Below are 26,444 nucleotides of genomic sequence, written 5' to 3' on the forward strand. Positions count from 1 at the left end.
CGCCGCCTCCTGAGCCACCTAACCTAACAGCAACGAAAATAATTTTATGGTTGGGGGTCACCACAACATGAGGAACTGTATTAAAGGGTCACAGCATTAGGAAGGTTGAGAACCACTGCTATAGAGTGTTAGTTTTACAGATGAAAGAGTTATGAAGATGGGTGGTGGTGATGGTTGCACAACAATGTGAATGTATTTAATACCACTGAACCATAAGCTTAAAAATAGTTATGATGATAATTGTTATGTGTATTTTACCACAATAAGAGAATCTATTTAAAAAGTTAATATGATACCTCTTGCCTAAAAAGAGAGAAATGTCAGAATCTGTATTGGTGATTACACAATAACGTAAGAATTCTGTAATGATAGATAAGACACGAAGAACAGTGGTACCCATGGGGGAAGGGTGAGTAGGGGGCAGGTGAGAGACAAAGATGACATGGAGAATTTTTGCTGCATTTTTTTCTTATAGTTTTTGTTTTTGTAACAAAAAAATTCAATGTTCACCATTTCAAAAATTAAATTTAAAAATGGAACGTAAGCCCTGGCTGGTTTGGCTCAGTGGATAGAGCATTGGCCTGTGGACTGAAGGGTCCTGGGTTCAATTCTGGTCGAGGGCACAAGCCTGGGTTGCGGGCCCTATCCCCAGGAGGGGACGTGCAGGAGGCAGCTGATCAGTGATTCTCTCTCATCATTGATGTTTCTATCTCTCCCTCTCCTTTCCCCTCTGAAATAAATAAAAAAATATTTTAAAAAAATAAATAAAAACGGAACAAAAAACTCTTTTAAAATCTTATAATGTATTCATTCAACAAATATTTACTTCCAGCATATCCAACAAAACACAGTCCTCGCCCTCATGGAACTAACTCCTAGTGATCACCCCCCTCCCGTAGCCTGGGTGTGCATGGGATAGAGTGCCAAGCTCCTTACATACCCTGGCTGACCGAAGCTGACACTAGCCCTGTGGGGTGGGTACTGTTACTGGTCAATCCACTATACAGCGAGGAAATGGGACTCAGAAAGGCATTTGACCTGCCTGATTTCACACCAGTAAGAGGCAGAGCCAGACTCCATGCTTGGCCGTGTACCGCACCCCAGAGCAGCTGGGACACCTCAGAGCCCATGAGAACAACAGGAAAGAAACAAAAGGGTCCTTCCTGGATTTGCTGTATCCATGGAAAAGGGAACCCAGCCTTCAAATTTGATCGGGTCCAACTTTTTAAAAAAATCATATTCCAAGCTGCATTCATGTGCATGCCTATTATTCTCTGTATTTTGATGCTTTGGTGTCTAGGGCCAGGGCCAGCCAATTTCTAGAGATAGTAAATTCTACACCTGCAAGTGCAAAGCAGCCAATCCAGAGCCCACACCCCCGCCACTATGGGCTCCCACACTCCAGGGCACTATTCCCCTGCCCTGATCACCCCAGGGAGGTACCACACAACTCCAGACAGCCACCCCTCTCCAGAACCTACCGAAATTACTCAAACTAGCCAATCCCCAACCCTCTTACCCTCCTTGCGTGCCCTTTTCAAAAGAAACCACAGCAAAGGCTCTGCCCATGGTTCCCCTCACCCCTCTGCCTCCTGACTCACCCTGGTGTTTTCCTAGTGGCCCTGCATGGTATGGCCCACCCCTTCCTCTAGGTCAGTGGTTGGCAAACTGTGGCTCGCGAGCCACATGCGGCTCTTTGGCCCTTTGAGTGTGGCCACGAAGTTTCAATCGCACTGTATGTGCGCACCCGCACGTGGTATTTTGTGGAAGAGCCACACTCAAGGAGCCGCAGTTTGCCGACCACTGCTCTAGGTCAAACATGTCAAACTCGAGGCCCCCGGGCCGCATGTGGCCCACAACAAATATTTTTTGCGGCCCAGCCAATATAACAGTATGTAATAAACGTTTTAATAAAACTTTCATAACTTAATTTTTACAATATCCTATTATACATACTTATTAATAACAAACTACAACGTTCGCTAATGACTGATTACTATAATTGTGTTGCATTCACTTCCCTTACACGCCTTATACGCAGGCGCACCATTTCTTTCCACTAATACTAGCAGCGAATATTTTAGCAGCCGATTGCCACATCATTAGTCTTGCACTGACTTGTTTGGTGTGTGCAACAGGAAATGTTTCACTTTCGGAGAACAAGTAAAATAGGTTTATTTGCATTACATTTATTAATTTGTGCAGTTATTCAGTGTCTGGTAAGTTAATGTTCAGGAAAAAATATTAATTTTTATTAAAATGTTCTATTATTTTATGTTAATGGTTACTCATTTATTTCAGCCCTTTGTATTCAGCATGCCTCTATCGAAACAGACCTACGTTTCTATGAAAATTGAAGCTTTTGTTTTTTAGACCTACTTTTCTATGAAAATTGAAGCTTTTGTTTTTTGCGGCCCACATAAACTTCAACCTTGTTTATTTGGCCCGTGTGAGCCTTTAAGCTTGACGTGCTTGGTCTACACCCGTGGTCGGCAAACTGTGGCTCTCGAGCCACATGCGGCTCTTTGGCCCCTTGAGTGTGGCTCTTCCTAAGCCTTAGGAGTACCCTAATTAAGTTAATAACAATGTACCTACCTATATAGTTTAAGTTTAAAAAATGTGGCTCTCAAAAGAAATTTCAATCGTTGTACTGTTGATATTTGGCTCTGTTGACTAATGAGTTTGCCGACCACTGGCCTACACTATGCACTGGAGTTGTCAGGGGGTGACTGGGAAGGCTGTGCCCTGGGAGAGGGAGCAGAGATAGAGAGTGGGTTGGGTGTAGGGTGCAGGTCTGGCAATAGTATATGGATGTTTTGTTCTATTTTTGCAACTACTCTATAATTTTGAAATTATTTCCTAAAAAATAGCTCCAGAAAGGTTTCCATGGGTCAGTTTCTCACTCTTTTTTATTTTTTAATTCTCATAGGAGGATTAAAAAGCAGGGCAAGAGAGAAACATCAATCAGTTACCTCCCATAGGCACCCCGACCAGGGATCAAACCAGCAACCTGGGTACATGCCCTGACTGAATGGAACCTGAAACCTTTTGGTGCACAGGACGACACTCCAACCACCTGAGCCACCCGGCCAGGGCAGTTTCTCATTCTTTACCTTTTAAACTAAGAAAAGGACAAACCCACTAAAATATGTAGACACATTCATCAGTGACTCAGCTGTACCTTCCTCTCAAAGTGTCAGGCGTGACGGGAAAGCCAGAGAGCCCCTGTCCCAGCCAGACACGTCCACACGCACGCACTTGGGGGAGGAGACACCCGTGAGCCCGCCAGCCCTCAGCCATGCGTGCCTGGCTACAAGGGGCAGGAAACCAGGGACAGCCGGACATTCCCACCCCCTGAGCCGGCCTGGCCGCTGGCAGCCTTCTCACCAATATCTGATTCCCTGGGGCTGCCTGAGACTCACTCTAAATAGTTTTCCACTTCAATCCAGAGAAAGAAACAAAAACTACTCTGAAAGCCAGGGATGCCCTGGATAGAATCCAGAACAAAATATAGTTTTAAAAATCCTCGGAAAATAAGGATAGCCTCAGCACTTCCAATTGTTCCAGGCTGAGAACAATGGGGTGGTGGACTATAAATATTCCTGCCCAACAAGCCCCCCAGGATTCCAGAAAGGGGGGCCTGCCAACCTGCGTGCTGAAACCCAGGGCCAAACTTGAGGCCTACGTTCCCCAACTTCTAGCTACAGCAAACCACCTCTCGGCCGCTTTAAATGTCCACACCCACACCTGAGTGCCTGTCCATTTCTGTGTGGAATGACTCTGTGACAAAGCAACTGACAGGTGACAAGCATAAAATAGACTGAGGGTTAGATATACAAACCACCATGAATGACAAAGAAAAACACAAGCAACTAAAATATAAGGCTAGGTAACTGGCAGACGAAGAAATACAAATGGGCAAAAAACACATGAAGAGATGCTCAACTTTACTAGTCAAGGAAACACAAACTATAAGATAACCATTTCCCACCCCCCACCCCCCACGGCACTAACAAAAATAAAAAAACTGACAGACACTTATTTTACTCTGTTGGTAGTCATAAATTAGGGCAACATGTTGAAAAGTACTCTGGTAGAATCTGGAAAATGTTACATACCCCTAGCCTTGGATCCAGTAATCCCACTTCTAAAGACCTCTCCAAAAGAAAAAATAGTGCAGGAACATAGAAACATTTGGATAAAGATGTTCAAAGGATAATCACTTGAGAGCCAGAAGTTGGAAAGAATCTAAATAGCAGTCAGTAAGGGTACTGCGGGCCTGGCCAAACGGCTCAATGGTTGAGCATCAACCTATGAACCAGGAGGTCTCGGTTCAATTCCCGGTCAGGGCACATGCCTGGGTTACAGGCTCGATCTCCAGTGTGTGTGTGTGATCCCGAGTAGAAAGTGGCAGGAGGCATCCAATCAATTATTCTCTCTCATTATTGATGTTTCTATCTCTCTCTCTCTCCCTCTCTGAAATCAATAAAAATATATTTTTTAAAAAATAAGGGTACTGCGGTGGGGTGAAGCCTGGTGCACCCACTTTGTGAACTACACACAGCCATTTAAAATGGGTTGATCAGTACACCCTGATGAAAAGGGTTCATGATGAGGTGATGAAAAGCCAGGTGCAGATCAATATGTAGAGCATGATCCCATTTTTGTGTAGGTAAATGTATACACATGTATGTAAACAGACATTCGCATTTGCTTAGGAAAAGGCAAGGGGGATATGTTCCAAACAATGGACACCACTGGAGGGAAGGGGAGGATGGGAGTGGGTGGGAGAACTTGCACTTTTCCCTTTATAACTGTGTTGTCCTCTTACTCCTCACCTGAGGATATTCTCTCCATTGATCCTTCGAGTGGAAGGGAGGGGGAGAGACAGAGAGAGAGAAACATCGATGTGAGAGACACAGCTATTGGTTGCCTCCCACACGCATCCCAACTGGTGCTGGGGATGGAACCTGCAACCCAGGTACATGCCCTTGTCCAGAATTGAACCCGGGAGCCTTCAGTTCTTACCACTGAGCCAAAAATGGAGCTTACTTAGCCTATAAAAATACTTATAATTTTTAACTTGTGTGGGTTTTTTTAAGTTATCCATCTATAATATAAAAGCCTAAGTGACTGGCTGACCATTCAACCATTCGACCAGTAGCTATGACACGCACTGACCACCAGGGGCGCAGACACTCAATCCACAGGCATGGAAACATGGAACAGACTGATGAATCTCAGAGGGAAGGGGGGAGGGGGAGGGTGGGAAGAGATTAACCAGAGATCTTATATGCATAGTAGAGGCCCAGTGCACGGATTCATGCACCGGTGGGGTGGGAGGGGGAGGGTGGGAAGAGATTAACCAGAGATCTTATATGCATACTAGAGGCCCAGTGCACGGATTCATGCACCGGTGGGGTCCCTCGGCCTGGTCTACGGGAATCGGGCCGAAACTGGCAGTCTGACATCCCCCAAGGGGTCCCAGATTATGGGAGGGTGCAGGCCAGGCTGAGGGACTCCACCAGTGCATGAATCTGTGCACCGGGCCTCTAGTTTTTTAATAAAAGAATATGTGTGCATATATGTATGCGATATGTTGGTGCACACCAGGTACAGCCATGTGTCCACATGGGGCATGGGTATAGTGCAGTGATGGCGAACCTTTTGAGCTTGGCGAACCTTTTGAGCTCGGCGTGTCAGCATTTTGAAAAACCCTAACTTAACTCTGGTGCCGTGTCACATATAGAAATTTTTTGATATTTGCAACCATAGTAAAACAAAGACTTATATTTTTGATATGTATTTTATATATTTAAATGCCATTTAACAAAGAAAAATCAACCAAAAAAATGAGTTCCATGGGTCCGCCATCACTGGTATAGTGTAATATTCACACATAAGTGTGGCTTATGTATGTGCCTCTATATAGATCCTGCCACTACCAATAGTTCCCGCGTACTGAACAACTGCAGTGTGCCAAGCATCAAGTAGGTATTTGACATTACCTCATTTAAACTTTACAACAACCTTGCAATGTAGGTACTGTTATTGCCATTGCCCTGATGAGGAAACAGAGGTTCCGAGAGGTCCAAGTCACAGACAGCACCAAGAGGAGACTCACTACTGAGAGTGGGGTCCCTGAGAGGAGCCCCTGACCCTTCCTCTCATTCTACCACCCCTGCCCTGCTCAGCTCTGGTGGACAGCCTGGGGGACTCAGAGCACCTGCTCCCGCCAGGCTGGAACCCCTCGTCCACATCGACACACACCAGGCGTGAGTGACAGGCACTGACTGGCCCGCCCCTCCCCCGCAGGTGCCTCTGTCACCCGGCATTCTTGCACGGGGCCCTCTTATTAAGAGGACTGAGACTCATGTTTAGCTCCTTCCTGAAAATGCCCACATTCCCCTGTGCTCCCAGGAAGCACCAGGACACCCCCACTTCCGCCAAGACTTACTCCAGGCTCAGAGACAGCCCGACAGGAGACAGCCACCTGAGCCAGGAGGCCCCACCATTCCCAATATATGTCCTCATCACCTGTGCTGGAGCCTGACACTCACCAAGGGCATTCGCTTGTTATCCTAAGCAGTCTGGCACATAAAGCAGCACCCACTAGGCTCCTCAGAGGAGTAGAACATTAAGCCAGAGGTGAACACTTCAGTATGAATTAGTCCTTTTTCAAACTGTAGCTGGCTGCGTGCAGCCTTTGATGGGAAAAGGCTTGAAGCAACTGGTGTCAGCTGGAGGGCAGCACAAGAGAGAGAAGGAAAGAGGCTGTGCCGTAAGGAACCACGGCGTATTGAGCACCCCTTGTGGCAGGTCCCTGAGACCTGCTTTAGCGTTTGGTTCAATGCTCTGGAAGGAGGAAGAATCAGGCTCAGGGAGCTTCGGTGACCTGCTCGAGGCCACACAGCGGTTGAGACTGCACTCTGGCTTTTGCCAAAGTTCATGTTCATCCCACTGGACCAGCTCCTGGCGCCTAGGGTCGGGTGGGAGGCAGAGCAGCTGCGGGGAGGGGGTGGGGGGCGCAGGGGGATTCGGAGAAGGAGCAGCGGCACTCAGGGAGGTTCCGAGCTCCCTGCTGGGCCCCCAGCAGTGCAAGCACCAGGACTGATGGGATGACAGGGACCACGGGGGAAGAGGAGGCTCTGTGTGGGGGGTGAGAAACCCCTCAAAGCCCCACTTCACTTTAGCAAGTCACCGCGTCGCTAAAAGGTGGTGAGTGGCTCACACTATTCCAAGGGCAACACTATTGTGAGAGCCCCCTAACCGGCTCCTGGTAAATCCAGGTCTCTTCTCCACGTCCTGACTAACGGAGCTGGGCACAGTCACCCTGGGGCACGCTGGTCAGATCAAATGCAGAATTCCCTGTGAGTTCACATCCCAGATAAACAATGGATCATTTAAGTGTGTCCCAGGCACTTAACTGGGTGTCCTGTATGCGTCTTTGACGAAGCTGGCCACCCGCCCTGGCCTGGCTGGACCTGGCCCGTGAGGTGCCGCAGTCAAGGGGAGCATTTTGACCCTGATGCTTCAGCCACTGGATATATTGACCCCGTGGAGACGGCTGCTTCCATGCTGGTATGTACCAGACATTTGAATCAAAAATACACTTACATTAATTAATTTTCACCAGGAAGGCATTTTCCAGAACAAGGTAACCCCGTTTAATTGGATACATTTTCTAAACAACGCAATCAAACTTTCCTTTTTTCTTAATCTTCATTTTTATTTTACCAACATCATTGCCACTGATAACAATTGTTTTCTGTTTAAATTCCCCAACACAGATTTAGCTCAGATTTGTTTTCTTTGTTGAGGTTCATACTAAGCTTTACCAAATTTGGCTCCCTTCCATTTTGAGTTTTCTTTGGTGGAATTATTTCTATTAAAACCCATTTTTCCAGGTCAGTGTTTACAGTTGCCAACAAGATTCTTCCGTCAGTTTTCATTTCCTTATCAAGTTTACCACGTGCAGTTTGGGCCATACTGTATGGTGATCATTTCCACCAACAATCACACACATAAACTATTACCAGGTTATATTTGTTTCTTAGTGAATCCATGAAGAAAATTGAGAGCAATTCCTGGCAGAAGGGCCCACACTGCTCAACCCTGGTGCACACTGGCCTCCCCTGGGCAGTTTCCAGAAGTGCTCATGCCTGCCTCCTACTCCAGTTCATCCTCTGAGCCCAGACACGGATGTTTCACAGCCTCCAGGTCATTCTCATATGCAGGCAGGATTGCAACACTGGTCTAAAAACCTAGACCCGCACTGTCCAACACACAGCCGCCACACACATTAGCTATTTATATTTCAATTAAATAAAATTTAAGATTCCGTTCCTCCGTTACACAAGCCAGCACAGTTCCATCATCTCAGAAAGTTCTACTGGGTAGCACTGGTCCGGAGTGGAGATGAGGGGGTCTCAGCCCAGGCTGCACATAGAAATACCCAACACCTGAGAGTTTGTCCTGATGGCGGCCCCGCCCCCAACCAATTAAATCCGAATCCCAGGGTGGGGCCAGACAGTGTCTGTGAAAGCTGCCGGGGATGCTGTGGTGTGGCTGCATTAGGAACCTCTGGGCTGAACATCCCAGGGGTCAAAACAGCTGGTGAGGGATCAGGGTCCCCTCCCCTCCGGCGTCCCTCTGAGACGCCCAGAGTAAACAGGAAGTGAGCTGTTCAGGGCAGCCTGGGATGGGAGTCCAGGACCTCCAGCTGGATTTACAATGAGCGTCTCCCACCCGTAGAAGTAGAGTTTCCTTTTATGTGCATTTCAAACCCGATTTTATCAACACAAAGTGTATTCACCCTTGGGGTCCCTCAGGCTGAGGGTGGATGGGGTGCTGAGCAGCCAGGAGGCAGTTCCCAGCCTGAGATTTCCTCCTCCCCCCGCCCCCCCCGGGACTTTCCAAGATCCCACTCCAGGCCAGTGGACCAGTCTAGGATAGCGAGGTCACCCCAAACTGCCATCAGCCGTCAGGGAAACACAGAAGTGTCAAGCGCCCCAAAAGCCCTGGAGAAAGAGAGGTGGGGAGACTTGGTGGAGAGAAAGACTAAAAGGAAAGGGGATGATGAAGGAAAAAAAGCAAAGTGAGAGACTTTGAGACTAAAGAATAAGCAAGGCATTGAGGAGAACTCTAGTAACAGATGGAGGCCGAGGAGGGAGGTCAGGGGGAGGGAGAGGAGGCCGGATGGCGAGAGACTTTGAGACTAAAGAATAAGCATTGAGAACTCTAGCAACAGATGGAGGCCAAGGAGGGAGGTCAGGGGGAGGGAGAGGAGGCCGGATGGAGGGAGACCGCAGGCGTGAACAGCGGTGGAGGGCTGTGACCCACCTGCTTGGAAGATGACCTGGGTACACCAGTCATGAGCTCGCAGGACACACACCCAAAACCCCAGCAATGAAGGGGGCTGCTGCACGACGACCCCGAGGGACCTCACAGAGGCCCTGAGGGCAATCAGGTGACCACGGTCACTGTCATGCCTGTTACTTCCCTGTTTGCTTCCTGACCAGCCGGTGACAACTGGAGGGCGGTGAGTAGATGTGCTATTTAAAATGTTCCCTCAACGCAGGTCACTGACTTTTTCCCATTTTCTCTTTCAAAATGAAAAATGTCACAGGGTTACTCATGTCACTTCCCGGTATGTTTCTTACTTTCATCGCTTTAGAATTGTTACTCTCGAATTCTTCTCTCAGATTTCATGTGTAAGGTGAAAGCACTGTGAGGTCTCGCCATGGAGGCTTCACGGCAGCACCGGGCACGTACCCTGCCTGCCTGCCCTGCTCCAGCAGGTCCCCCCTCCCGCATCCAACATTCAAGCAAACTGCTACCCGGGCTGGGCACCCATTGGCTTCTCCACTGAGGCCAGAATTCTATCATTTCCACAGGTGGCAGTGTTGTGTGGGCAACCTCTGAAATGCTTCAGATATTTATAAATCTAAGTTTACATTTGAGTTTGATTTAATTCTTCTTTAAATTTTTACTTATTGATTTGAGAGAGAGAGTGAGAGAAACATCGATGTGTTCACTTATTTATGCCTTCATTGGTTGCTTCTTGTATGTGCCCTGACCAGGGATCCACAACCTTGGTGTTTCGAGGACGATGCTCTAACCAACTGAGCTACCCGGCCAGGGCCAATGTTTAATTTTTAATTGCTAGAAATGCAAAATTGAGATAAATGTTTGGAAAACTCAAAAATTATATTTCAATGGTTATTAGAAATTATATCTCAATGGTCTGGTAAATTGGGAACTTACGTGAATTGCTCTTCTGTAACTTCGTGTTTGAGGAACTGGTTCCAGCACACTGGCCCTGCAGTGAACTAGTCACATGGGAAGTGGTTTTCTGAGAGGCAGCTTCCCTCCAGGACCTGGAGAACGCCCACGGGGGCCAATGAGAGGGCCCCAAGGTGCAGTGCAGCCTGGCCCCTGCTGTGACCTCTGACCCACGGCCGGGACAGGCCATGTGTGGCACTGGCCTGGTGTCACCCTGAAGGCCAGCCTGGCCCCTGAACTGATCAAACATATGTTGATGGCCCCTGCACTCATGCTGCCTTCAGGATCTTAGAAATTTCCCCACAAGGTCTGTAAAATGCTGCATCTGATCATGAAAATGAAACATGCATTTCCTCTGCGTGCCTCTCAGTATACAAACTGCCCCGCCTTTGCCTCGCTAAGCTCTCCCCCTCCACTCCAGCATCTTCAGGGAACTGAAGTCTCCAGAAGGTCCCAGCCCCCTCCTAGGGCTTCCAGGGGCCTCTGAAAGGTGTAATGATCATGAGCAAGACGCAGATGAGCCCTCCAATCACCGCTCTGCTATCACTAGCCTTGGAGAAAATCACCCATTCTCTCGGAGCCTCAGTTTCCCCACCTGTAATGATGACGATTCTAATAGTAGTATGTAACTGATTTTAAAAGATCCTGTACATAAAGACTCAGCCCAGGGCCAGACCCTTGGCTAAGCTCTCAGAAAACATCAGCTGTTGTGGTTTTGCTACTATTATCCTCAGCCTGGTATTGGAGGCCCCTATCAATCTGGGCCCATTGCTGCCTTCTCAGTTGGCTCACTTGTCATGTGACTTAGTCCCACCTATAAGGCCTTAGCCTGGCTGCCTCCGTACCCAGACACCGGATGCCCTCCCTTCCTCACCTCTCTAAAGCCTACCCCAGCCTCTAAGTCAGGCTGAGTGGCCCTTCTCCAGGAAGCCCTCCAGGACTACCCAGTGCTCAGAATCACTCCCTTCCTGATTTGCCGGCCCACCATTTGTTCTCGTTGGAGGCTGCTATGTTTTCTACAAAATGTTTGCCTGTGTTGGGATAGCTTCGTGTGAGCTGGTTCTAGCCCCTGCCGCCTGTGCAGGCTGGTGCTGCGGAGGCCCTGGCTCCCACACCTTACAGCCCCACCTTGGGAAGGCCCAGCAGAAATGACCCCACACATATCATGCTCTGCACCCATGGCCAGTAGAACCACAGAGAAACAGTGGCAGTTGGGTTTTTCTTCCAAGCCTTTTAAGATTTCAAACTTCCCAGGTGTTTTGCAGCCTGAGACCCTTGTCAGCCTTCCCCAGGTCTCTGAATCCTCCCTCCTTCCCTCTCTCCCCTCCCCCACCCCAAGGTAACACAGCCAGGCCTCCCAGGACTCAGACACCACTGACCCAGTTCCCAAACAAAGGCTCCCCTGTGAGCAGATCACAAAACAGCAAGGCCACCATGCCAGATCCTTGCGCCCAGACCTCAGTAAATGGCACCAAGAGCATGAACCCACCCCTGCCGGCACCTAACACTGCTGCCCCTGCTCCCCACCATGCCCAGCGGGCACTGCTGAGCCCCTGACGGTCACAGCTGTGCAGCCTCGCAAGCTGCATCTGTCCCCAGGCCACGCCACCCACAATCAACAGGACCCTCTGCATGCTCCGTTGGTCCTGCCCACCCCACACCCCTACCACCAGCACATACAAGGCCCAGGAGCTCAATGCCAAGAGAAGGGATCACCAGAGAGCCTGCTTTTGCCACCACAATTTTGCATCTGCTATTCCCTCTGTCTGGCAACCCTTCCCGCTACCTAGTGAAATAACAACAGAAAACATCACCAGGGAGGAGTGCAGTCTGTGGGAACTGTTATTACCGTTCCGACATCCAAACCACAAATCTCAGCTCCAGGCCCACCTCTTCCATGAAGCCTTCCTCGAGAGCTCCCTGCTGGCGGCCTGCCTGCCTCCCGCAGTGTGCCGCTGCCCTCTCCAGTCTGGGCAGGGCGAGGAGAGAGAACCACGCCCAGGCGTCCCTGGGCTGGAGCAGGACACAGGGTGCCTTCTCCTCCCCACTCCCTGGGCCACAGGCTGTCTGTGCAAACACGTGCACACCTGACTCCAGCCCATCACCTTCCCTGCAGCTTGGGCAGCTCGGACTTACCGAGGGCTGAGTTTTTGAGGCTGCAGCCAGGCAGCCAGGAGAGGCAGGTGTTCAGCAAATGCTGAGTTGAGACACCAGCTCTCCGGGCCCAGACTGTGGAATATATGTCCACCATGAGCCTACCTGGACCCGCAGGCCACAGAGACCCCCTTGCCCGCCTCACCTGTTCCTCCCCATCGTCTCATGGTCTTTGACCACCACATGCAGCTCGGAGCTCTGGTCCAGGGGGATGCCCTTGAGGTCCCACTCAAAGCCCTGGAAGAAAAGGAGAAAAGACATCGCACTTAACCCGTGGCCCCCGAGGAGAAGGGACTGTCTCGTTCACCCTGGTCATCCAAGGGCCCTGAGCAGGCATCCATAAATGATGCTGGTGGATGAGTGGGTAAATGAGTGAATGAATGAATACATGAATGGCAGGGTCCCAAGATTCAGGGTGACAGTGAGAGCTGACGGCAACAGAAGAGAGGAGGCCAGACTCCCCTAACCCCCTCCCCAATTCAATTCCACCAGTCACCAGGCCTAGAAGCACCGCTGGGGAAAATGCCCGGGGAGCCTGCCGGGTCCTCAGGGGCCAAGACCAATGTGCTCATCAGAAGCCAGGCCCCTCCCTGCTGGGCAGCAGGAGTTAGTGCCACATTGGGGAGGCCCAGCCAGAGGCCCCGGACCTTCCTCAGAGCAGAGGCTCCCCTGTCCATCCCAGCCCCGTCCACTGAAGGCATCCAGGGCTTCCCAGGGACCACCAGGGAGGCCTAGGAAGGGAGCTGGTTAAGAGCAAGGGGCCAGCAGGAGCCAGAGGAGGGCCTGGTGCATCTGGGAGCTCGATGGGAAAGAGGTGGGCTTTGGGCAGGGAGAATGGCCTGTGTAAGGGAGACAAGACAGGCAAGGGAGCCCCTAACCACCCTCTACCTGGCTGACTGAGCTGGAGGGAACAGAGATAGACACTTACTCCTCCCCAGGCCACACCCACCTCTGTTTGCCTGGCATGCCGGGCCACCACCGTCCTCCCAGCTTCCAAGCGCCAGGAGGATTTAGTTGGCACATGGGACCACCAGCCCCTCCGGCACCAGCCCCTGACTTGTCCCTACACAGGCAGTGGCAGCAGAGAGAGGAGAGGGAGGTGAAGAAACGCGCATACCTCATTCCACACAGGGTTCACGTTGTTCTTGATGACTTTGGTTCTCTTCTTCACCCCTATGAGAGACACAGAGGGAGTGAGAGACGGTCCTACCCCTGCCCCTCCCAGAGGGGCAGCTTCTCAGACACGCACTGCAGCTCACCTGCCAAAGGAAAACTTACAAACCAACGGCTGCCCTGAGGACCCACCAGTCCGCATGGATGCCCAGCGCCAGTCACCGACTCCTCTCCCAGCTCCAGGATGGAGAATCAGCAGCCCATCAGAAGGCTGTTTTTAAAGGAAAATACCCAGGCTGACTTTTCTTAATGATTTGTAATTGTTATTCCAGATTTTCTAAATGAAATTTTTCAATTGCACATTTTCTGACTCTAAGAATGAATGATCTTCATTGAAAAGATTCCATTTTTCTTTTTAAAGCCATCCACCTCCACATATTATAGGATTCCATTTACATGAACGTCCAGAATAAGCAAATCCACAGATAAGTACTTTCCAGGGGTTGGGGGCAGATGGGAATGGGGAGTGAAGGCTTAACAGAGGTTTCTTGTTGGGGTGACGAAATGGGCTGAGGTTAGAGAGCGATGATGATTGCACAGCATTCTGAATATACTAAAAACTATTTAAAATGTACACCTTTAAATAGTTAAAATGGTGAATTTTAGAGCATGGGAATTTTATCTCAATTTTTATTTTTTTAAATATATTTTGATTGATTTCAGAGAGGAAGGGAGAGGGAGAGAGAGATAGAAACATCAATGATGAGAGAAAATCATGGATCAGCTGCCTCCTGCACGCCCCACACTGGAGACTGAGCCCCCACCCCGGGCATATGCCCTGACTGGGAATCGAACCGCGACCTTCTGATTCATAGGTCAATGCTCAACCACTGAGCCACACCAGCCGGCCTATCTCAGACTTTAAAAGATCCAGCTTACCCTGGCCTTGAAGGGGTCTGTCTGAAGCGGGCTATCCCAAGGCAGGTCGATGTGTTCAGGAGGGCTGGGACAAGGTAACGCAGAATGGTCAGGGTAGACAACCAGAACTGACACTGTGGTGGTGAGATCAGACCCACAGCGAAAATTAGACAAGATAGGCTGAGTGGCCCTAGCTGGTTTGGCTCGGTGGATGGAGCGTCAGCCTGCGGACTGAGGGGTCCCAGGTTCGATTCCGGTCAAGGGCACATGCCCGGGTTGCAGGCCTGACCCCCAGTGGGGGGGGTGCAGGAGGCAGCCGATCAATGATTCTCTCTTATCATTGATGTTTCTATCTCTCCCTCTTCCTTCCTCTCTGAAATCAATAAAAATGTATTTATAAATAAATAAACTTAAAAAAAAAAGATAGGATGAGTGAGGTGCCCAACACACAGCATACTCATTAAACTTAAGTCTACTACCCCTCCTCTCCCCTCTGTGCCCCACCCGGAAGCATTTCGTGAACTCCTACTGATTCTTCAATACCCAGCTCATTTTCTCCTCTGATAAGCCTCCCTTATTGTAAGCTGTGACCACAGGTAGCAGACAGCAGGATAACTGTGTGCTTCTATGGCTGTCCTCCCAACTGGACCATGAACTTCAGGGGGCAGACACCATGCCTTACCATGCTAGTAACCCCATCTATAGCGAGGTCCCCAGTAACTGGATGCTGAATGAATGGGTCCTTTTCCAAGTTGGCTGCACGTTCACTTCCTCACCAGAGGATGGAATCACTGTTCTCAGAGAACGCCATAAGACTGCATTCACAATACGGCTGTGAATCAACGAATGGAGGGGATGACAGGAAGCACAGGGGGAGGGATGTCCTGGGCGGGACACCAGTTTCCTTATCAAAATGGCCCAGGTCTGCCCTGGCGGAACCACTCTAAGTCTCCTTGTGGGCTATGCTGGTGTGGCTCCAGCAGGCATTAGACACACGGCTTTGGAGTCATTCACATAACAGCCACTGCTGTGTGACCTGAGGTGGGGCTTATAGCATCTCTAGGCCTTAGTTCTCTCGGCAACAAATTAATTATAATGAGTGTCTTCTTTACGGGGTTGGAAAAGATATAAGATGCCATCTAAGCATCTATGTCCCCTCCTCTATCAATTCCTAGGACAGTGATGGCGAACCTATGACACGCGTGTCAGAGGTGACACGCGAACTCATTTTTTTGGTTGATTTTTCTTTGTTAAATGGCATTTAAATAAATAAAATAAATATCAAAAATATAAGTCTTTGTTTTACTATGGTTGCAGATATCAAAAAATTTCTATATGTGACACGGCACCAGAGTTAAGTTAGGGTTTTTCAAAATGCTGACACGCCGAGCTCAAAACGTTCGCCATCACTGTCCTAGGACCTACAGGAGTAACATGGAAAATTCCGTCTGCAGCCTCTCCTGAGCTGTGCAGTTGGAAGCACTTCCCGGTGCTCTGACTAGTATTAATTAAGTAGTGTCTGTGTGCCAAGCCCTGTGCAAAATGGCTTTTAAATATTTTCCATTTCCTGCCTTCCCCGAGGATGACGGGAACAAAGGCCCTCAACTGGATTTCACTAAATCCTGGTTAGAAGGGCCAAGTCTGGACCCTCCGGATGACACTGAGGGGTCACCGATGGGCACTAGAGCCCCAAAGAGGAGCAAGAAAGAAATGAAACAGTAACTCAACACAATCACATGCCTGACAGGCGCCACGAAAAGGGAAGGCACGCTGCTAATTAGGAAACAGTTCCTTCCTCATCATGAATTTAGACTTGTCCTGTCCTTGCTAATTAATTTTGGCCTTAAGAGATGTGGTTTTATGCACATATAATAGACTCAATAATTAAAGATACAGAAGAGCTCACAGCTCATGCTGGGGTTTGGGGCGGCGGGGGGAATATGCCCTCTCCCCAGGTTGCTCTGCAGAATTGGGGGCCAGCAGGCATTCGTGGGAATGGTGCTGAAGACATGAGGCGATCCTCCAGATGGAAAGACTCAGTGAAGAGGAATAAACCTACTCTTCCATTCCCCATGGCAATTTGTCACTTGTTTCCTCAAGCCTCACCCACACAACTCTACCCACACTCCTAGACCACAATGTCCCATGACGGCAAGGTGGTGAGTTTCAATCTACTCATTGGGACCCAATAGAGGGCCATGACATCAGTTGAGTCAGTGGACCAATCTGTCTTTTTAATGACAGGGCAGACTAGAGAAGAAAATCTCAGAGTACGTCTTTTGTCAGAAAAGTACTATTACTTAAAACTTTTGATTATATTTTCACATATATATTTATGTAGGTGTACCCCAACTTAATGTAAAATCTAAGTCTTGTTGTATGTAACAGTCCAAAAAGTTTGAAAATATTGCCTTAAAGGAAGATTGTCCGAGGAGAACTAGAGAACAAAGAAATCACCATCCTAGCCCTTGAGTGCCAAGAGCCAAGGTGTGTGGCAGGAATGGTGTAGAACACGGTCCTGGTCCCCCACGGAAGCCAACTCCAATAAAGACCATGGGCTGAGGGAGGGGAAGTGAGGAGGGCCACAGAGACAGGTAAGAAGCCAGACCATCCTGTCCCAGCTGGAGACCACCTGGATGAGCAATCTCCACTGCCAAGAGCCCACATCCATCCTGTTACCTCAAGGTCAGATGTGGCCATGGCCTTGCATAAGGAGCCCTTCTGCTCACCACCTGGTAACGCCCCCCTACTAGTGGCCAGGGTACTGTGCCCGCCAGTGGTCTGGGCCCATCTTGTGGGGACAGATACCTTTCAGAGGCCCAAGATGCTTGTTAGCCCCCCAGGGCTTGGACACACACAGGGGTTAGAGTGTGGAAGGGAGCACCCAGCCAGCTGTCAATCTCCAGTAGCCAAGACAGGACAGACACGCCCGCCCCCTCACCCTCCAACTCAATTATAAAGGTAACGATACATTTGGGAAGCAGACGAAACACTGGGTTTGGGACACTGATGACAATGGGATCTTTGGGGCTGGTGGGATCACAGAGAAGACAAACTCGAAGGCAGGGTGCTCACTGAGGGCGCACACCACAGTCGGTACCGCGGGAGAGTTTCATGCCTGACGAAGGATGTTTTAAGGAAAGGCTGAGGAATACTGGTCCATTTCCCCTTGCATCTCTAGGCACCAAGGCCCAAATGTCCATGGACAGATAAATGGATAAACAGAATGTGGAATAGCCATTAAAATGGAATATTATTCAGCCTTAAAAAGGACGGCAATTCTGACACATGCTACCAGATGAACACTGAAAACATTATTCTAAATGAAATAAGCCAGACACAAAAGGACAAATATTATATGATTCAACTTAGGTACCTGGAATGGCAAATTCATAGACACAGAAAGTAGAACAGAAGTTACCAGGAGCGGGGGCAGGAGGAATGGGGAGTTGTTATGTAATGGGTGTGGAGATTCAGTTTGGAATAATAAAGAAGTTCTAGAGATCGATAACGGGCATGCTTGCACAACAATGTGGAGGTGTTGAATACCACTGAATTGTATTTAAAATAGTTAAAATGGTAAATGTTGTTACGTATATTTTACCGCAATAAAAATAATTTTTTAAGGCCCCAAGAAGTGAAACAACTCAACACTTAGAGTTGCTGTCCCTAGTGTGTGAGGAACACTGACTTTCATGAGGGGGATGATGTACAAAAGTGTGCAGATCTTTTCCCACACTTGTTATGTGCCTGGTACAAGGCTGGGTGCAGGAGTAATTAAAGGGGGTGCAGATGCCACAGCCACCCTGCCCTCATATCCAAGCAGAGAAAGCAGCAACCCCACTTCCTGGGGCTGAAGGTGTCGGGGAGGACCTGATAGTCCCAAATGGACCAGTATTCCTCAGCCTTTCCTTATTCAGTGGGCCACACTGAACCAGCATCCTGGCAATCACATCCTTGCAGGCTGCCCCCCCCCCTCCCTCCTTGATCTGGTCCAGTCCTGGGGCCAAGGAGGGCCCGCAGCTTCTACTTCCATGCCCCCGGGAGCCCTGAATGTCCATGTAAGAAGTGCAGCTACTCTGCTGGAGGGATGTGCTAGAGGCAGAGGGGCCCGGGGTCTCCACACCTGGGAGCATGTGGACTAAAAACAGGGACAGTCGCAGGCTAGATAAAAATCCAGCAGGGACCCAAAGAGATATTTATATGCCCGTATTCATAGCAGCATTATTCACAGTAGCTAAAACGTATAGGCAGCCCAAGCGTCCACCGACAGATAAATGGATAAACAAATCGTGAGATGTACATACAATGGAATATTATTCAGCCTTAAAAAGGAAGGCAATTCTGACACATGCTACCAGATGAACACTGAAAACATTATTCTAAATGAAATAAGCCAGACACAAAAGGACAAATATTATATGATTCAACTTAGGTACCTGGAATGGCAAATTCATAGACACAGAAAGTAGAACAGAAGTTACCAGGAGCGGGGGCAGGAGGAATGGGGAGTTGTTATGTAATGGGTGTGGAGATTCAGTTTGGGATAATAAAGAAGTTCTAGAGATCGATAACGGGCATGCTTGCACAACAATGTGGATGTGTTGAATACCACTGAATTGTATTTAAAATAGTTAAAATGGTAAATGTTGTTACGTATATTTTACCGCAATAAAAATAATTTTAAGGCCCCCAGAAGTGAAACAAGTCAACACTTACAGTTGCTGTCCCTAGTGTGTGAGGAACACTGACTTTCATGAGGGGGATGATGTACAAAAGTGTGCAGATCTTTTCCCACACTTGTTATGTGCCTGGTACAAGGCTGGGTGCAGGAGTAATTAAAGGGGGTGCAGATGCCACAGCCACCCTGCCCTCATATCCAAGCAGAGAAAGCAGCAACCCCACTGCCTGGGGCTGAAGGTGTCGGGGAGAGGACCTGATATTCCCAAGGCTGGCCCACTGAACCAGCATCCTGGCAATCACATCCTTGCATGCTGCCCCCCACGTTGATCTGGTCCAGTCCTGGGGCCAAAGGAGGGCCCGCAGCTTCTACTTCCATGCCCCCGGGAGCCCTGAATGTCCATGTAAGAAGTGCAGCTACTCTGCTGGAGGGATGTGCTAGAGGCAGAGGGGCCCGGGGTCTCCACACCTGTGAGCATGTGGACTAAAAACAGGTACAGTCGCAGGCTAGATAAAAATCCAGCAGGGACCCACAGAGATATTTATATGCCCATATTCATAGCAGCATTATTCACAGTAGTTAAAACGTATAGGCAGCCCAAGCGTCCACCGACAGATAAATGGATAAACAAAATGTGAGATGTACATACAATGGAATATTATTCAGCCTTAAAAAGGAAGGAAATTCTGACACAAGCTACAACATGGATGGACCTTGAGGACATTATAGAAGTGAAATAAGCTTGGGGAGGTGGGAGGGGGAGATATTATTTGACAGGCATAGAGTTCAGTTGGGGAAGATGAAAGAGTTCTGGAGATGGTGGTGGTGGTGGTTGCACACAGTATGAATGTACTTAATGACACTGAACTGTACACTTCAAAGTGGTTAAGACGGTAAATTTTATCACAGAATGTTTTTTAAAGTCCAGGTGAAAGATGAGAGGACACAGGCTGTGGGGCTGGGTCTAGGCCAGTGTCTGGGTGAGGAAGGGGGTAGGGGGAGTGGCAGAGGATGTCTCAGGTTCTGACAGGGGTGCGTGGCTGGCTGGGGGTGCCAGGCACCTAGAGAGACAGCTGTCTCTGTCCGGGGTGAAGGACTTGCTGCCGGACGCTGTGCAGCCTTCAGGTCCTGCAGGCAGCCTCTCATTTGTTCCTCAATGTTTACTGAGGACTTGCTCTGTACTGGGCCCTTTCCGGACACTTCATTAGAACACCCATCAGACAAAGACCGTGATAGACATTCGGAATGTCAGCAAACACCAAAGGCAGCGGCCGCTGAAGGAGAAGAGGCAGCCCTGGCTTCTGCTGAAGGGCAGTCTGCTCTGCATCCTGGCACAGAGCCCTCAACACAAAGGACAGGCTCTGCCCTGACTCAAGCCTGGGCACCCCAAGAGCTGGGCAGCTGTCATTTCCCGCCCTGCCCAGCAGAAGCCCTGCCCTCCTCACCCTCAAGAACTCCTACTCCATCTCCATCTTTTTAAATCCTAACTGAAACCACACTTTCCCGGAAACACGCAGCCAGGAAAAGAAGGGGTGGTGGCGGCCCCTACACTAGCAGTAGTGGAATGTACTCTGAGAGGGGTAATCTTGAAACTCAAAAGGCCAATTGGAACTGGGGAAGATATTCAAAACACCTATGATGAGGGCGGGGGAAAAAAGGACGCATATGTAATACCCTTTGTAATACTTTAAGCAATAAAAAAAATTAAAAAAAAAACAAACAAAACACCTATGATGAAATTATAATGTTCTTAATATATAAAGAGCACTGCAACTAATTAAGAAAAAGACCAGTACTGAAGCCCTCTCTTAATGGGTAAGTTAAAAGGCAATTTGGGCCCTGGCTGGTGTGACTCGGTTGGGTGTTGTACCGTGCACCGAAAGGTTGCCAGATCCATTCCTAGTCAGGGCACATGCCCGGGTTGCAGGCTCAATCCCTACTAGGGGATATGCAGTAGGCAGCCGATCAAGGTTCTGCTCTTGCATCCATGTTTCTCTCTCTCTCCCTCTCCCTCTCTCTTTCTCTCTCTCTAAAATAATCAATAACTTTTTTTAAAAAGCATTCAGTAAAAATAAATTCAAATAGGTAATAACTTTGAAATATCACAAATGCTATTTGAACCGAAGAAATTATTAAAGAGATTTGCATGATAATGCTTTATGTTAGCAGGATTAGTATAAGAAAACAAGCCCCCATACTCCGCTGATGGGAGGGTAAAGTTGGTACAGATTTTCAGGAGAGCAATTTGGGAAATGCAGCAAAGCCTTAAATACGTAAACTTCTGACACAGCAATGTCACTTCTGGTATTTACCCCCCCAAAATAATTAACTATGTGGGCAAAGATTTAGACACCAGGATAATTCTAACAGTGACAGTATCATTTAAGTATCGACTATAAATTTAAAACATTTGGTATAACCTAAATATTCATCAATAGGAAGTTGTATAACTGAATTATGGTACACCCACACATTAAAATACTATGCAGGCATTTTTAAAAGGTGTGGAGAATACTGACTGACAGAGAAAAATGCCCCTGGTGTACTGCTGAGTGAAAATGTAAGTTGACAAACCTTTGAGAGAAGCTATTACTTTAGAGAGAAAGGCAAGGGGTCTGGAGGTCTCTGGTAAAAGGGTGGGACCCAAAGACTCCATTCCTTGACCTGGGTGATACATGTGGGTTATTCCCTTCCTAATTTAGCCATTAAAGCAGGGTCTCTCAATGTGGGCACCATAAACATTGAGGCTGGATATTTCTTGTGGGAGGGGGCTATGCACTGCAGGATGTTTAGCAGCATCCCTGGCCTCTACCCACTAGCTGCCAGCACGCGCCTGTGGGTACCACCACACCCCCCTCCACACACACACCCAGTGATGACAACCCACAATGTCTCCAGACAATGCCAAACGTCCCCTAAAGAACAAAACCACCCCCAGGTGAGAATCCCTGCGTTAAAGCATACATTTGTATTCTAAGTCCTTTATTTGGGTCTTAAATTTCACAACTAAAATGGCTTTTTTTTTATGGGAAAGAAATCTTAGAGGATATATGTCAAATTATTAAAAATTAATTCAAAGTGCCAGGATTCGGGGCCATTTATTACTCTTGCCTCACATCCCTCTCTAATATATCCTTTTATTTACTGGGTGCATATTATGTTCTCAAAAAGAAAGCAGAAGGCTAATTTCAATGCTTTAAAGTCACCTCTAATGTTTAAAAAGCCAGGTTCAGAGAATCCAGTATCTCCTTAGCCCACTTTCCCTACAAAGGGGGGTCAGGTCTGCCCCTCAGTTGTCTCTCAACCTTCAGGCAGTTCTAGGAGATTCCCCCAGGCTCCTGTCTAAAGTCTAGAGACCTCCCAGGAGATAGAAGGGAGAAGAGGGGGAGAAAGGAGTGGGGTTAGCTGGAGAGACATGGGGAGGGATGAGGGAGAGAGAAGAGACAGTAATGATTCAGTTTTCTGGCTTGTGGGCCCTGGGAAGCCAATAGAAATTCACCAAGTGGGGGTACAGGAGATCCGAACTTCAAGGAAATAAAAGTCTAAGCTTCGGGTTTTGTTCTTGGATGTATCGCCAACATCTGGAACACCACCCAGCCTATAGTAGGTGCTCAATAAGTATGTGTTCAATGAACTAAATGCATGAATGGAGGGACATAAGCACATTCCAGGACAGAACATGGGCAGGGCAGAAGAAAGGACAGATCACTAAATGTTACAAGAAATTAAGCTGCTCGTTCACGAAGACCATTCGTCAAAAGTACCTCTACAGCCCGGGACTCAAGGCAGCTTTAGTTAACTAATTAATTAGTACAGGAACAAAGGAATGACAAAGATTCATTAATCACCTCTACCCTGAAGCCTTGAGACAGGGAAACCAAAAATGTACCCTCGGGGTCGGGCCTTCCAAAGCTCATAGTCTATTTTGGGAGGCAGGTCCTGAAATTACATCCAAGGCTGGAATGCTGGGGGAACAACTGCTTGGAAAGTGGGGCCAGCCAGGCCCATGCACTGGGGGCCCCCATGCGGGAGCCAAGCACAGGGCGAGGCTGGCTTCTCTGTGAGCAGGCCTCAGTTCCATCTGAGATTCATCTGAGGGGGTTGGGCTCCAGGGTTCTCAATCCTGACAGCACATCTGACATATCTGGAGTCTGTTTAGAATCACCTGTATCTGGGGCCCCTCCTCCAAGAGAGAGGAGGGGACAGGGGGGCTGGCAGTGAATATTTTTAAAGCTCCCCAAGTGACTCTGATGTGCAGCCAGGTTGACTACCCCCGTCTAGGTGATCTGTAAGTTCTGGGTCCGCTTCTAATGGCCTCCCTCTCTAAGCATCAGCTCAGCCCCAAACTCCAGCATGAATTCCCCCTGGGAAACGGGGGTGGGAGGGGGGGAAAGAGAAGCCACATTGATTTCACCTTTCACATCTCCCACCAATTTCTCTCAAGGTGTGTTTCCAAAATGGAAATATTAGTAGGTGATCAATGCTGACTTTCGGAACCTCTATGGATGGGACCCAGGAAAGCGTGAAGACCTCTGTCCCAGGCTGCGTGATGGCCGGAGGCTGGACCAGAAAAGGCACAAACACTACAGAGCACCTGTCTGCACCCAGCCCTGGCATTCTGGTGCCCCGTGCAGAGGACAGGCCGCTGCTCTCAAGGAGTCACAGGGTCCTAAGTGCGGAGCTGAGGACTGCGCACAGACCTGCTGGACTGAATGGCTAGCAGACCTAACCAGGCGCTGTGCCTCCGGAGAGGAGGGACTAATGCTAGCCAGGGGAATCCTGGGTGCCTCCCTGGAGAAGGTGGTATTGCACTGGGGCTTTGAAAGATGAATGGGCTCTGAACAATCGGATATGTTATATTCTATATTTCAGTTTTGCTCGGGGCTTGTCAGCGCATCAATAGTAAGATGTTGTAAAGAGTGGTGCATACAGAGATTGGAGGACAGCAGCCATGCAGGCAGGGTACCTGGCCCAGAGCAACAACCAAGAGGGGGCCTCAATAGATTACCTATTAAGTCACCTACCTGACTCATGGGTACTGCCCACTCCAACACTGGTAGCTCCCTGCCACAACCACAACCTGGACACATCATTTAACCTCCCCGGGTTGCCATTTCCTTATCTGCAGAATGAGATTAGTAGCTACCAGAGACTGTTACAGAACCAGGGAAAGCCCACCTGAGATAGCACAGTGGTTGAGCATCGACCAATGAGCCAGGAGGTCACAGTTCGATTCCTGGTCAAGCCATATGCCCAGGTTGTGGGCTTGATCCCCAGTGTGGGGCATGCAGGAGGTAGCCAATCAATGATTCTCTCTCATCATTGATGTTTCTATCTCTCCCTCTTCCTTCCTCTATGAAATCAATAAAAACATATTAAAAAAAGAACCAAGGAAAGAGAGCTGTGAACAGACCCAAAAGAGTTCCAAAGCATCTGAGAGAACTAGGCTGACGTGGGCCCTTGGGCTCAGGGACCTTTGGGAACTTCTTTTCCAGTCAGTGGTGGCCTCATAATTTCTGCTCAGGAATGGCTTAGGCCAGTGGTCGGTAAACCGCAGCTGGCGAGCCACATGCGGCTCTTTGGCCCCTTGAGTGTGGCTCTTCCACAAAATACCATGTGCGGGTGCGCAGGTACAGTGCGATTGAAACTTCGTGGCCCATGCGCAGAAGTCGGTGGCTCGCGAGCAGCAGTTTGCCAGTCACGGGCTTAGGCTAAGTCTGATGGACAAGAGAGAGCTAGGAACCTTGTCCTAAAGTTGCATTTCATAGTGGGCACCCAGGGATGTCACCAATTAATGAAAATAGCAGTTTTCTAAAATGTTTCAACTCACACTTCTCAAAAGAGAAATACAATGTAAATTATCCCATAACAAATAATTAAAGCTGCACATAGTTCTCACTTGGCCAAATTGTGCTTCCATCTATGGTTATTAGTATTTGTGGGTGCTTGGGGGGCAAATGGAGATCATGGGTCAGAGCTGAAAGTGCCCCCATTGTTTTCAAGCCTCGTGAAAAACACCAGCCATTTCTTCCTATAGAGCTGACCATCTTTTGTGATACATATATTTTTTTAATTCCACAAAACCACAGGATATGCATCCTGGTAAGTGGAAAACTCTCTCTCCTCTCCTTATTTATCTTTCTTTACAGAACTGGGGTCCTGACTCACAGCCATTGTTCCTTCTCTTAATTTTGACAGATCCTTCCTCTTCCCTTTCCCCTCCTAAGACACCTCCACCCATGGGAATGATTGCCTTAAAGTAGGGGGTTAAAGCTGCCTGGCAAGACAGGGGTTGTAAGTCCTTTGTTGCCCCAAACACAGAGGGGGTGGGAGTACTCTTATCTAAGCACCACATATAGGTACTTAGGCTCTTTGAATTAAAAAAAAAAAATCCCTGACAACCCTCAAAATCCTTGTATCAAGGCCATATCTAACCTACTATGCTCCTTACTCCCAAATGAGACCTGGTGGATTCAATAAAGATAGGCCAATGAATGAATGAAATAAAGATTCAAAGCACACCAGTCTACAGGCACAGATAAAAGCTTGCACTTTATTCCCTCTGGGTATGGGGTAGTTGTAACCATAGCCCTGGCTGGTGTTTCTCAGTGGTTAGAGCGCCGGCCCCGAGCATCTAAGGGTCGCAGGTTTGATTCCCGGTCAAGGGCACATACCTGGGTTGCAGGTTTGATTCCTGGCCCCAGTTGAGGTGCGTGTGAGAGGCAACCAATTAATGTGTCTCTCTCACATCAATGTTTATTTCTCTCTCTCTATCTCTCTCTCTCTAAAAAAAGCAATGAAAACGTTTTTTAAGTGGTAACTGTTGACATATTACAGCACATGCACTTTTCCCAGATCTCAGAGCACAGCGGCAATGTGCTGTGTTTCATCCTCCTCGCCTCCTGCGGAAGACAGGGCTGAGATGCCTGTCCCTGCTGACAGAGGAAGAAAACTGTGGCTTGGACTAGGGTTAGTGATGGAGCCGGGGCTGCAAACCATGCGGAGCGTGCGGAGAGGCGGGTGGCGCGGGCGCGTGGGCGCGGTGGCCAAGGGGCTCTCACCTCGGAAAGTCAAGCTGGCGACCGGGTCGCTGCGGTCCTTCTTCACACTAGGGAGGTTGCTGGCCCTCACCAACAGGCAGCACAGCATGGTTCTGGCGCCGGGGGGAGCGCAGAGGCGCGCGGGCGGGAAGGGAGCGGGCGCACCAAGCCCAGACACCCACCGAAGGGGAGCTGTTGCCTTCGCCGCGCCTCAGCGGAGAAGTCCCAACGCCTGGGAGAGGCCTCGGGGAGGA

General features: G+C 48.9%; 1 protein-coding gene across 12 annotated transcripts in view; it reads right to left on the reverse strand.

Annotated features, from left to right (window-relative positions):
- Nucleotides 1-26,444, reverse strand: part of DYSF (dysferlin) — a 205,276-nt gene that overhangs the window by 167,506 nt on the left and 11,326 nt on the right. For 6 of the 12 annotated variants that reach the window (XM_005867775.2, XM_005867771.2, XM_005867766.2 and 3 more), the window contains exons 1-3: nt 26,212-26,427; nt 13,556-13,611; nt 12,584-12,675 (exon numbers count right to left, since the gene is read on the reverse strand). In XM_005867775.2, the coding sequence (XP_005867837.1) occupies nt 12,584-12,675; nt 13,556-13,611; nt 26,212-26,299 (236 nt within the window). In that variant the 5' untranslated portion in view covers nt 26,300-26,427. Of the gene's footprint in view, nt 1-12,583; nt 12,676-13,555; nt 13,612-26,211; nt 26,428-26,444 lie in introns of those variants that run through there. The other 6 variants (XM_005867776.2, XM_005867772.2, XM_014540931.1 and 3 more) reach the window with 1 other exon arrangement.

The sequence above is a fragment of the Myotis brandtii genome, unplaced genomic scaffold (genome assembly GCF_000412655.1).
Source record: "Myotis brandtii unplaced genomic scaffold, ASM41265v1 scaffold251, whole genome shotgun sequence".
Lineage (NCBI taxonomy): Eukaryota > Metazoa > Chordata > Mammalia > Chiroptera > Vespertilionidae > Myotis > Myotis brandtii.